The 12070-nt window shown below is 55.1% G+C and overlaps 6 protein-coding genes across 6 annotated transcripts; 3 read left to right on the top strand and 3 right to left on the bottom strand.

Moving 5' to 3' along the window:
* Positions 1-76: 76 nt before the first annotated feature.
* Positions 77-1324, bottom strand: CC84DRAFT_1213971 (uncharacterized protein; the record flags this gene model as incomplete). The annotated part of the gene is made up of 4 exons (XM_018182596.1): positions 77-931; positions 992-1059; positions 1113-1235; positions 1297-1324. 4 exons carry the CDS (start codon positions 1322-1324, stop codon positions 77-79), a joined length of 1074 nt encoding a protein of 357 aa, XP_018041030.1.
* A 2961-nt stretch (positions 1325-4285) lies between these two features.
* CC84DRAFT_1194024 (uncharacterized protein) lies at positions 4286-7202 on the bottom strand (the record flags this gene model as incomplete). Its single annotated transcript, XM_018181336.1, has 2 exons — positions 4286-7112; positions 7163-7202. The coding sequence occupies 2 exons, from the start codon at positions 7200-7202 to the stop codon at positions 4513-4515; spliced, it is 2640 nt and encodes an 879-aa protein (XP_018041031.1). The 3' UTR covers positions 4286-4512.
* Positions 7203-7886: 684 nt separating this feature from the next.
* CC84DRAFT_1084398 (Nnf1-domain-containing protein) lies at positions 7887-8602 on the top strand (the record flags this gene model as incomplete). The annotated part of the gene is made up of 2 exons (XM_018174051.1): positions 7887-8257; positions 8323-8602. The coding sequence occupies 2 exons, from the start codon at positions 7887-7889 to the stop codon at positions 8600-8602; spliced, it is 651 nt and encodes a 216-aa protein (XP_018041032.1).
* Positions 8603-8819: 217 nt separating this feature from the next.
* Positions 8820-9441, top strand: CC84DRAFT_491566 (uncharacterized protein). The gene has a single exon (XM_018186497.1). It carries the CDS (start codon positions 9036-9038, stop codon positions 9372-9374), a length of 339 nt encoding a protein of 112 aa, XP_018041033.1. The 5' UTR covers positions 8820-9035; the 3' UTR covers positions 9375-9441.
* Positions 9442-9525: 84 nt separating this feature from the next.
* CC84DRAFT_1081776 (glycoside hydrolase) lies at positions 9526-10356 on the top strand (the record flags this gene model as incomplete). The annotated part of the gene is made up of 3 exons (XM_018173947.1): positions 9526-9601; positions 9652-9880; positions 9966-10356. 3 exons carry the CDS (start codon positions 9526-9528, stop codon positions 10354-10356), a joined length of 696 nt encoding a protein of 231 aa, XP_018041034.1.
* A 145-nt stretch (positions 10357-10501) lies between these two features.
* CC84DRAFT_1237598 (uncharacterized protein) lies at positions 10502-11843 on the bottom strand (the record flags this gene model as incomplete). The annotated part of the gene is given in 4 exon segments (XM_018183906.1): positions 10502-10724; positions 10736-10915; positions 11101-11212; positions 11282-11843. The coding sequence occupies 4 exon segments, from the start codon at positions 11388-11390 to the stop codon at positions 10502-10504; spliced, it is 624 nt and encodes a 207-aa protein (XP_018041035.1). The 5' UTR covers positions 11391-11843.
* Positions 11844-12070: the final 227 nt, after the last annotated feature.

Genomic DNA, 12070 nt, shown 5'->3' on the forward strand with positions numbered 1-12070 from the left:
CACAGTGTACCAAGAGAGTGTTTTCCAGGCATGATAGATATATCCTGACAATTCACACGAGATTAAAGTCCGTTACTCAAGCATTCCACTGGCCCATTCTCTCGTGGCCAGGTTTCTGCTCAATCAACTCAACATCGTCGCCGCTCGAATACCCGTATGGCAGGTTATAAATTGAAGTCACGACCGTCTTTTCGATACCGCCAGCAGTCGGTGATCCCATATCATTTCGCGAGTCGCGCTCGCTCGCCGTCGTACTTGGTAGTCTTGCGATACTTTTGTTTCCTGTGATGCGAGACCTGCTGACATTCATGGTCTTGTTGGTACCGGATTTGGTGAAAGAGGTCAACTTGACGCCGAGCACGTCGCGGAAGAAGTACAAGATCGGGCCAGCCAGGGAGGGCATGCAAGCGCAAATGACACCTACATCGCCCTCGAGCCCGCTCCACAGCGATATCGCGTTGTAGTGGTACGTGGCGTTCTGGACCTTGCCGATGTTGGCCAAGGTGGAGAGGCGCACCATACTGCAGGCCGTGACGAAGAGGCCAACGAGGAACGTCAGTATGAAACCGATCTTGCGCTGCGTGCTCCGGACTTGGAGCTTCATCAGCTTAGGAACCGGAAGGAAGAAGACAACGAGGTCGAACACAATGTTCATCGCACTGTTCATGTAGACGGCGAATTGTTGGTTGACGCATCGTCCTTCCGTTTCCCCAGACCATTGGTTCCAGAAGTAGTTGATGGGACGGCACTGGAAGGCGAAGTAGATTATGAAGCCGAAGCCGTATATGATTAGGCCTACGATGACACCGGTGCTGACATGTTGGAAGCGTTTGGACACTTCTTTCGGGAAGATGCGGAGGTAGAGGAGGACGATGGAGATCTTGGTGAGGACGACGACGCACTGGTAGATGTACTGTTCGATGTAGAAATACTGTCGTCGATACTTAGCCATGGAACCTGATGATTGTGTCTCCATATGCGTAGAACTTACTTTCAACATCGCCGTTATGTTGTCAAAAGGCACGGCCCAGATGTCTTGGCCCATTCCTTTGTACGTCACTGGACAAAACAGTCAGCATGTTCACCATGATATTGGAAACCGAGAGACCGACTGAGCTGTGCGATGATCGTGGAAGGAATTAGTAGGATATAGGCCACTAAAATGGTCCAATCATCCCAACCAAGACCAGTGGCCTGGATCCGCCACCGTGCCAGAAAGCGGGCCACAATGCAGACTGCCCCAAGGATTAGAAGTGCATGGCCAATTCGCCGTGTCAAGGGCCCTTCATTCCGTACTGGCGCTTGACAAGCCTTCTTCTGCCATGTCTGTGACGCTGTGTAGGTGTCAGCCGATATCTATCGCGCATCTGTGAGTGACTTGCCCAGGGCGTTTTTGATTGTGCAATTGGCGAGGATGCATGTCTCGCTACTGGTGATATATGTCTGGTCGGTACAGAGGCAAGCGAAATCGGTAGAATCGCACGATGAAGCAGGGAGTAGTGTTGCTATGCACGTAGTCTTGTCGCGACGTTAGCTTTGTGTACCACAGATGCGGTTCTGCAATGGCATACAGCACATTTGGGGAGTTGCGCAAGCTCTGCAAATAGCTCAGTCACATTTGCTAATGTTGATCGAGCCGAAACGAATACCACACTCGATAGGAAGGCCGCGATGTGTGTAAGGCGCATTTTGGCGTAGTGTAGCAGTGGTTGACTACCCCACGCTCAACACGAAGTGTTCCATAAGGCATTCGGGAAGATGGCATGGCGGTATATAGAAGGGCCTTTGTGGATTGGGCTGGAATCTCTGTTGACGATCCACAAATGACAGGGTTGGGCATTACTGCAGAGTACCGGCGAACCTGATCGACATCGCATATTCCGCGCGTTGGCGATCTGGTGCGACGACATCTCGGAGTACAAGGGTGACGCTCTTGGCTCGATCAAATGATGTGCCTTGCAGGGCGCGAACTAAACCTTAGTTCAGGTACAGCAGATTCATCATCTACGAAGTAGTTGTCAAAAAAAGATAACGTGGTCATGAGTGGGGTTGACAGAGTACGGGGAGGTGAGCCGAAGCCATGAGCGCCTTCTCCTAATCACAATTTGGTTCCTTTTCGTGTCGTTGGAGTACCCGCTGCGGTCCATGGTACTGAATCGCGGAATAGACTAAAAGCTTACTAGATCCGTGGCGAAGCCAGATCTTAGTGAGTCGCTAAGACATCTCTAGTAGATTGCAAGACCAGTCTAATACTTCAAATTGTCAGGACTGGACCTGCCAAACCCATGAAACAAGTGCGAAAAAGGGTAAAAAAGTCACAATATTATTTGCTGGTCTTCTGTCCCGGACCCTGGTGGCTTCACTAAGCGATATACGTGATATAGCGTTCGCAAGGCAGAGCCCGGCGCCATGCCGCGCGTCGAAAACAGTCAGGGGCACTGGGCGTTTGCTGTGAACCCCATCATGCTGGGATCGATGTTGTCAAGATCTGATCATCGTCTTCCAAGTTCCAACCTCACGTTCTCCCACCAGTTTTGTATACTGCAGTCCATGCGCTCAAACACTGCTTCTATTCTCTTTTGGAATTTTGAGACTTATGGTAGACAGGCAGGAGCTAGTGGGAATATTGAAGCGACCTGCCTCGATTTTGCTGCCCTTGTGTACTTTCATGTAAGTACTTCGTGTTTTCTGAAGAGGGCGCACTAATCTCCAAAATGGGCCGGCTTGATAAACAGGCAGCGAAATCGGAAGGACCCCTGGGAGCCCATTGAGGTCACTTCGCGAAACCCAACATCTCCTTGTCAAATCACCCATCGTCTGTGAGAGCTGCCCAGCATGTGCAAAAGAGGCATGGAGAATCGTGGGGTGGCGAATCGGATTGGAGGATCGTCGGGGCATCTGAACCTTGACTCGCATCAGCGGCCCCGTCCCTTCTAGCGCGCCCGCGGATGCGCATACGAACTAAGCCGGCGAGGTGGGGTCTGGGATGAACGTCGGGCACATGTGTCCGTATGTAAATCACGCTGCCACAAACCACGAAGTACTGTGAAGTTTTACGTTTTTGAGGAAATACTGCATGAAATTTCAAAGGTAGACGATGATACTGATAGCGACTGAATCATCAGTAGAAGTCTGCTTCTTGCTAGTACGCCTAAGAGATAAAATCCAAAGTAGACAGTGAATTAGCTCGCGTCTGTGTACGTCACAGGTGAGCAAAGCCTTCTCTGGATCCAATAACGACGATTATACATCGCTGTGCCAGATTGTTCTGATTAGCTGGTCCACACGTTTTACTTCCATTGCCACAATGGTGCCCATCAAACTGGGTCGACAAGAAGCGACTCCATGCCTCACGAGATCCTGGTCACCGGGAGCTTTGAGAGAGCCCGCCGGCTGGTTTCTTCGGCTTGCATTTTGGCCAGGACCGCCGCTGGCATTCGAGACGAAATTGAAGGCGGTTAATGACAAGGGCGACCAAAATGACCGTTCTCGTACATGGATGGATTGAGGACAATCGTGCGCACGTTAGAGGGACATCTGGTGGATGACGCGGCCGGCCTCTCGCGAAGTCGTCGCAAGTTGATCGCCAGAATTACTGAGATCAAGGGAGCGCTCAAGTACAAAACGGGGGCCGCATAGAGTAGCCAGTGGCTGTGAAGAACTCGAATTAAGATTTTGTTCAGAATAATGTATTGATTCGCATGAGTAGTGAGTCGTCTGATACAAGAGAAAATTTGACCGCGCTACCTTTAGGCACCTTCACTTTGTAAGAGGGTGTATACTAAGGAAATTCGAACTATCGAGCATTGGGCATCCGCTCGGACCTCCCACGGTGTCCTTCTCCATTCGACGTGCATCGTGCCTTCCCGGAGCCACATGGCACCGTACTGAACTCGATGTCAAGAGCTCAGCTCGACCCTCGACGTTTAAGGAGAGAGCGGTAGACCATTTCGAAAAGCGCTTCCTTCCACCGTGGATGATACTTCCAATCCGATTTCGTCCGCGCATACGCCTCCACTACCTGATGACCTATTGCGGTCACACCCTCACCATGTGGCAACACCAAACTGAATATAGCATCAACCCACAGCTTCATCCGCGCATCGTGCACTGAGCCCGGCCAGGTTCCATTTCGGCCTCAGCATCTTCGGTTTCCTTATCCAAGCACATCCTGTCAACCATTTTGAGCTGCAGCCGCACCCGTGCATTGCAATCACTGTCCCACATGCACATCTACACCCCTGAAAACTTTTCACATGCTGAGTCTTAGAATATCTTTGTTCTTCGCTTAGTATGTGCAGTCCGCATTACTCCAGTCCCGTACTCATTATACACATTGTCCGCCCAATCCTATACACACCTTTCTTGCTGAAACAAAGTCGTGAACGTTTAGATGCCATACCATGCCATGCCGTAATCCGTGATCCGTAACCGGTGTCCTATATGCTCATGTCTTACGCCAAAATCCAAAAACGCTCCACTCAAAACATTTTAATCGGCTCCCTTTCGGATCTATGCCGTAGAAACCCAACTCTTCCTCTGCTGCTCCTCCCAGATAACCATCTCGCGGCCAGACCTCTCGCCTCCGCGCCTTACGCGGTCAATACCCAAGTGCTCCAGGCCATCCCGGCCAATGTGGATGCCGAAGCCGTACCGCGTCTTTCCCGGGTGCGTGTCACCCGCTTTCTCGCCCTGCTTCTTTCCCCGCCGAGCACTCTGTTCCCTCAAATTATCCCGGCTGGGACGGATCAGAGAAGTTACAGACTGCGCCCACGAGCGTTCCGCATACGCGCTCCCCATCAGCCTTGCCACAAGCTCCGGCTTGGTTTGCGGGCGGTTGAATGCGCGATCCGCCAGTAGCGGCGACTGGTACACCCAGCTAATAATCTCCGCGAGTGCGGTGCTGCGGTGTGGGAGGGCGGCCAGGCGGCGGCTCGGCCAGAGCGCCAACAGTGTGATGCCGTACAGCGCAAGAAAAAAGCACAGCGCGTAGAAGCCCGGCAGCTCGGCGGCGACGCGGACGACGTCCGAGTTGGGGTAGTACTGTGTCCAGAAGCAGCCACCTGCGAGGACGGGGATGGCGAGGGAGAAGAGGGAGACGAGGGATAGGATGGCGGTTTGGTAGTGCTGGTTTTCGAGGGCAGCGAAGGTGGCGGAGAGGGGGAGGCGGGCGGCGTAGTCGACAAGGAGGGACGTCTCGGCTGTGGCGCCGCCTTTGGAGGCGAGCGAGATGTAGGGGCGGAGGACGCGGAGGGTGTAGTCGAAGGTGAGGAGGATGAGAAAAAGGATGTGGCCGATGAGGGCGGGGACGAAGGAATAGAGGAAGTTGGAGGCGGAGAAGCCGGCGGCGTTGGTGCGGGCGAAGACCTGCGGCAGGAAGCCGAGGCGGACGGCGCTGTTGACGAAACTGATAACGAGGAAGGCAACTAGGAGCACCATCGCGGTGACGATCCAGAGGAGCACGGCTGAGGTGCGTAGCCACCAGGGGAGGTATCGCAGACGGACGCTGGGGCTGCGGATGTCCATGCGGATGGAGAAGTCGCTTGGGCGGTGGCTTTGTCGTTCATCAGCTGGGTCCGGATATGTGCGCTCCCCGCCTTTCTCGCGGATGCGTCCATCCTCGATAGAGTATCTTCGCGTTGGGACGCCTTCTTCTCCGATGCCGTGGAAGATGTCATTTGGGCGTCTTGTCGTACTCCAGTATCCCAAGCGGTCTGACCGCCCTCTCAGATTGTCGAAGTCCCGTTTCTCAAAGGTCTCGGCCCCGCTGTAGTCGCTTGTGATATTTGATCGCTCTAGCAGTGCGACAATATCGGCCAAAGAGCGGGGATCCCACTTCAAGCCAGTGGGCTTGCGAAGGACCACCAGCAGCACCAGTAGTGCCAACACCAGTAGTATGTAAAGGACGACGACCGTCCAAATAACGCCCTGCACAGCGACCCACCGCCAGACTGCTCTGCTAAGGTCATATCGTACGTTGAAAGAAGATGCAAGAAGGGGTATCGTCCATTGGAAAAGCCAGAAGATAAGAAAGCAAACGCCGACTACTGGCTGTCCGGCGCGGAAGTACTCCATGCGAGGAAGTAGGAACTGCGTGGGGTAAAGCTGCAGAAATATGGCCTCGGATCGTGGGTGGTACTGGTCGGAGGCCATGGCGGTGAAGGGCACCACTCGCTGTAATGCCACTTGCACCTGGATGAGCCATAGAAGAATGAGCGCACCAAGCAGGGTGGGTAGATATTCGAAGACAAAGTATCGATTGTCGCCGAACACACGGTAATCCCATAGTCCAGCGCCGTTCTGTCGGTTCGAGTAGATGGCGCAGAATATGAGGGCTGCAAGCATGAGCAAGCAGACGAAGGCGAACAAAATCAGCCAGAGAGGGCGCAGGATCCCAGGTACAAAGTTCAGCGGTGCATGTGGAACGTCGTGTGCGATGAAGACGTCCTTCTGCGCCTGCTCTGGCGCCCTTTCCCGGTATGGCTGTTTCTCTTGTGTCGCACCTGCCTGTGCGTGCGGCACCTGCCGTGACTGCCTCTGGGGCATGTAGCGCGATAGTCTTTCCTGCGTCCGAGCATCCTGGTTCATGTAGCCCAAACTCTCGTCGGACACTATCCGCTCGACTGGGTAATCGGTCTCCTCGGGCTCTCCGTCGGACACTACTGTTGCATCCTCATGACCCTGCGGGTACATGCGACTGCCTCGCACTTCCTCATCGCGCGTGAGCTGATCGATGGCAAAGCGAATGTAGGGTGTCGTGTCCAAGCCGGGAGTGGTGGCCATTGACTCCGAGTCCATTGGACGCTGCCTGCTTGCCTGCGTGTCTGGTCGCTCCTCGGCGATGGTGGAGACGGGCCGGTCGGTGGTGGGTGGTGGGTGGCGCTGGACGCCGACTCCTCGTAACGATGCTATCGGTGCGTCGTCGTGGTTCTGCAGATGCTCATGGCTCTCTGCTGGCGTGCGGTACTGAGAAGGCGGTGTCGCGTGGCGAAGCCGGCGAGCGTCACTCTCGCTCGACGAATTCTCAGAGAGGCTGTAGTAGCCCTCTGAAGCGGCCTGGGACTCAGCAATGCTCTGCTGCGATTCTGAGTGCGAAAGACGTGGACGACTGACTGTGCCACATGGTCAGTGGACGCTGCATCGTCGGTCGCACTGGACTCACCGTTAGTTTGCTTGAGCTGGAATGGAGACTCCAGGCTCATGTCGCTGGCAGAAGCACTAGCAGTATGTGGGTATGCGGAAAGGCTGCATCCTTAGTGTACCACGGGATGCGCAGTCGATTTTGTACAGCCATGCCCTGGTGGGCGAGCTGCTGCAGGTGGCTGGCAGAGGAGGCTGGGAGGCCAACCTCAGGATATTACATGTCACAGCGAAGGCATTGGTGCGACAGGCCTGGGGAAGCGGCATCTACTGGGACTACGAAACGAACCAACCGCTGCCTTGTTTTCTATGAAGCTAATCCAGGCGTCAAGCAGGTACGTGATGGTGTTGAGCTCTTGATGATGATGATGCGCGAGATGCTCGCTTAGCGGCGGACTAGCAGTCTGCCAGTTGGCATGCCAGATGATCGCCTTCGCTGTCTGGGTGTGCCTAGATAAATGGTGGTATCAAAAGTGCCATATCGTGCCTCGATCTAGATTCTGTACAAGTGCTTGTTCCGCGATAATGTGCGAAGAACTGTGGTGAATGGGCCGTGGCGCGTTCCCGCATCGCCGGACCGCGGGGTCGCGACGCCTGGTCACGTGCCCGCATTAGCGTCCTGCATCTGTTGATGTGGTAAACAGAGCGCCAGCATGCGCCGGAGCAGCGTCTCCGCCGGCGCCAGCATCAGTACCGTCATTCCTTCGCACAGCTTGTCGCGCGCTATCTATTGATCCTCCGCCACCATGCCGGGCGCGACACAGCCAGAGTCGCGTTCTCCCTCTCCCGTGCCGCCCCCGCCGATTGCAGACACCCCAGGCCCGCGCGCTCAAGGTCTCATAAACATCTACAACCAGGCCGTCGACGCGACACTCAAGAAGTGCTCCACCAGCAACTTCGCGTCATGTTTCCCCACGGTCCCAGCCGAGACGCTGGAGCATCTACGCACTCAGGTCCTCAACCAGCTTCAGCGCACGTGGAAGCTGAACTTCGATGAGATAATGGCAAAGCGCAATGTTGTCCAGCTGCTCAACTCTTTGGACCAGTGCATTGAGGATGCAAGGCTGCGAAAGAAGCGCGCCGAGGCCAATGGGGGGCCTGTGGAAACACCTGTGCCGTAAGTCTTCTCTACCGGTCATGCCAACATCTGTTCCCGCGCAGCGACTGACCACAACCGAGCAGACCTCACACGCTCCCACCCACCGAAATCCACTTGGCGCATCTCATGCCGTTCCTCGAAGCGCAGGCTGCTGAGATGAGCACGCGACTCGCCGATACCCAGCAAGCCAACACGCAATTGCTCTCCGCCGTTACTGCTCAGCGTGCCGAGATAGAAGCTTTGGTTCACGGCCTTGAGGACGTCATACAAGATCTGGAGACCAGTGCGCAAATGATGGGCCAGGAAGAGGTCCAAGGCCTGAGCAAGGAGATGCGAGAGCTGGAGAAGGAGATGATGAAGTGAGAAGCCCACAAGTTCAGCATGCGAAAGCAACCGCTCGCACCAGACCACCATCACGCGCTCTCGCTACGTGACTTGAGTCTTGAGACGTAGAACCATGCGACGCTTGCGCAGTTGAACTGCAATGGACAAGTCAGTGGGATTCGCTACCCCCTACCGGCGGCGGACCAATGAGTACGCGCGTCGCGGGAGGATTGCATTCGGTACTGCGGGAAACAAGCCGGCTACCAGCAGACCAAAGGCATGCGCCTGAGGCAATGTGTAATGCACGGCCACCGATGTGACCATGAGGCACTCCTCGATAGGATGACCTACAACCTGGTCGCGGCACTAGAAGCACGGCAATACGGCTTCGAGATAGAGCAAGTCTGACAGATGACGTGGGCTTGGGGTGAGCGGGATGTTGTGATGGCGGTGGCAGTCTACAGAACAGTATATGAGTGCATTCGGTCGGCGTTACAATCTGGACGCATCATCTCGATTACCAATACAACACTGTCGTCGCTCGCAAGACTCCGACCACACTTCATTCCCTTTATCCCTCCTCTTCTCGCGTGCCCCGATCGATTCGCGACGGGAATCTCACCAATTCCGCCAATCGAGCTATACACTTCCATTATTAGACGCCAATGCAACTCTAACTTCAAAGCCGAGACTCCAAGAGCCGAAGCGTAAGGCTCCGCGTGCCCAGTTCCCCAGATCGGTACCAAGATCGCAATCTACCGTTAATCTACACAACCCCGTTTCGGCCCTCCCACCGGCTCATTCAATCTAACATCGTCGCGGCAATAACGAAACAGCACGACACCGACCACACGACATGGCGCGAGAATATGCTAGTGTATGGAGATCGTATATGATGGCTCTGGCAACGATCTACTTCTACTGCGCGCGATAATCCTCAGACGCTACCAAAACCGCCCACCATGAAGCTCACTACCGCCCTCAGTGTCGCCGCCGCCGCGAGCACCGTCAATGGCGCCGCGTTGCAGCCCAGACACTGTGCGTCCCCCCTCCATCCATCGCTGAGCCCTTCTGATCGCGAAACACAGACACCTTTCCTTCCATCGGCAGCTCCTCCGCCTGGCAGTACGTCCGGCAGACAGACAACTACCAGTCCAACGGCCCCGTCACAGACGTCTCCTCCAACCTCGTGCGCTGCTACACGTCTTCGAACCGCGGCGCGTCGGCGACGCAGAGCGTGGCCGCGGGCAGCAGCGTTACGTTCAAGGCGAACCAGGCGGTGTTCCACCAGGGCCCCATTCAGTTTTACATGGCAAAGTATGTCCTCCCTCCCCCTTCCTTCACCCTTCCGTCGACTACACAGAGGAGGAAACGAAATAGAGCAGGGCTGACACAGTCCTAGGGTTCCCTCGGGCAAAACCGCATCCACTTGGGACGGCTCCGGCGACGTCTGGTTCAAGATCTACACCGAGAAGCCCTCGAGCTCGTCCAACGGGCTGTCCTGGGCCTCCCTCAACCAGGCCAGCTTCGCCGTCACCATCCCCAAGAACGTGCCCAGCGGAGAGTACCTCCTGCGCATCGAGCATATCGCGCTCCACGGTGCCAGTGCGGTGAATGGCGCGCAGTTGTATATCAGCTGTGCGCAGTTGGCGGTTACTGGGGGTGGGAGTGGGAGCCCGGGACCGCTGGTTGCGTTTCCAGGTGCTTATAAGAATACGGATCCCGGGCTCATGGTTAATATCTATAGTGCGAGGAGTTACACGGCGCCGGGGCCGGCGGTGTGGACCGGGTAGGCTGCTTATATATCGATCGGGAGAACAAGCCATGAGCATGGACTTGAGACAGGGCCCGAATCAAATAAAATCGCACGGGATGGGCACTTGTTGTGGTGATGGAAACCACAGCGTCATATGTACAGACACCGTCCTCTTCCTTACATCACACCTCCGGCCTCTTAGCCGTCAATGAATACCCGCTTTTCTCCACCGCCCGCTTGTAGCTATCCGTCTCCTTGCACGCCTTCAACCACCTCATTATGTTCGGCCACTCCCTCCCTCCAACTCCTAGCTCTGTCGCAAAAATAAAATCGATGCTAAACACCATCATCGTATCCGCCGCCGTGACGCGCTCCCCGCACAAATACTTACCTCCTTCTCCTGAACTCGAAACGACAGCTCCGTCTCCAGCCAATCGAGGTCCTTCTGCACGTTGACCGCTAGCCCGGCCTCCATTTGCTCGAGGACGCCCTGCTCGGCTGCGGAGCTGGGGATGTTCCACCGCACATAGGTGATGGCGAGGGCGTGCAGCAGAAAGGTGGCTTCGGCGGCGTGGAGCCATTGGAGGACTTTTATTCTTTCGGTGGTGGAAGAGGGTATGAATTTGTGCTGCGCGTCGTAGGTGGAGCAGAGGTACCTGTGGGAGCGATGGGTGAGCGCAGGGTGGACATATTGCGGGACCAAGATTTGGATGGAGATTGGATAAGGGGACGCGGCGGAGGGAATGTAGGGGTGGAAAAGGAAAAAAAGGAAGAGAAGTACTCTGTTATTGCGCCGCTCTCGTACACGGTGATGTCGCCGTCTTTGAGCGAGGGGAATTTGCCGAGGGGGTTGCCGCTGCTGGCTTTGAAGTCGTTGGGGGCTTTCATGTTGGCTGTGTCATCCATGTCAGCTCCATCCGGTATCGTGGGTCTGGGTACGGGAAGAGTAATGAAGCACGTACGCATGCGGTCTGCGAAGCGGATTTCGTAGTCGAGGCCGAGCTCTTCGAGGAGCCAGGCGATGCGGATAGAGCGCGAGGCTTGGAGGAACCAGAGGGTTATGGGTGGCATTGTGATTCACTGCGCAACGATGTTTGAGCGTGTGGTTTGTTCAAACAGATTAGTCTTGGAGCGCAGATAAGCGCAGATGAAAGTAGCGGAGGATGTTCCCCGAGTGAAGGGTCTGGAGCATGTACCAAGTGTTCGAGCGGGAATCCTGCATAGACATCGTTTTTTATGGCGCATGTTGACGGCTTTCGTCATCGAGTACACAGCGTCCTCGTGCGGGGATTCAGGGTCTACCATCCGATCGTAGCGCGAACCATGCATATGGCCGCGGTGGAACGGACCGCTCGGAGAGAAGTGTTGCAAATCAGGGCATTTGGTGACGATTCTTACGGTAGATGCTCCGCCAAGGTGTCATTGGTCGGTAGATATATACTAGAGGTAGATAATTCTGTCCAGTGGACATCGGGATACCTCCCCTTCACCTTTGCATAGCACAATCAGCGGTTTCAGCTTTACTTGTGCACACTTGTGTGGGCTGAGAAAACGCTTGCGTGTTCTCTCGCCTTTGGAGGCTAGCACACAACCAATATCGTCACGTCAATATCATTCCAGCGTGCCTAGTGTGAGGAACAGAACACATATCCTTCAGCGTTCTTTTGCCGAGTATATCGAGCAAGGAATGGCCAAACATCACATATATGACGTACGTGAAGTAGTAGTAGAGACTTGGTGGGAAGCTTTAA

Source organism: Paraphaeosphaeria sporulosa, assembly GCF_001642045.1.
Source record: "Paraphaeosphaeria sporulosa strain AP3s5-JAC2a unplaced genomic scaffold CC84scaffold_2, whole genome shotgun sequence".
NCBI classification, from domain to species: Eukaryota; Fungi; Ascomycota; class Dothideomycetes; order Pleosporales; family Didymosphaeriaceae; genus Paraphaeosphaeria; species Paraphaeosphaeria sporulosa.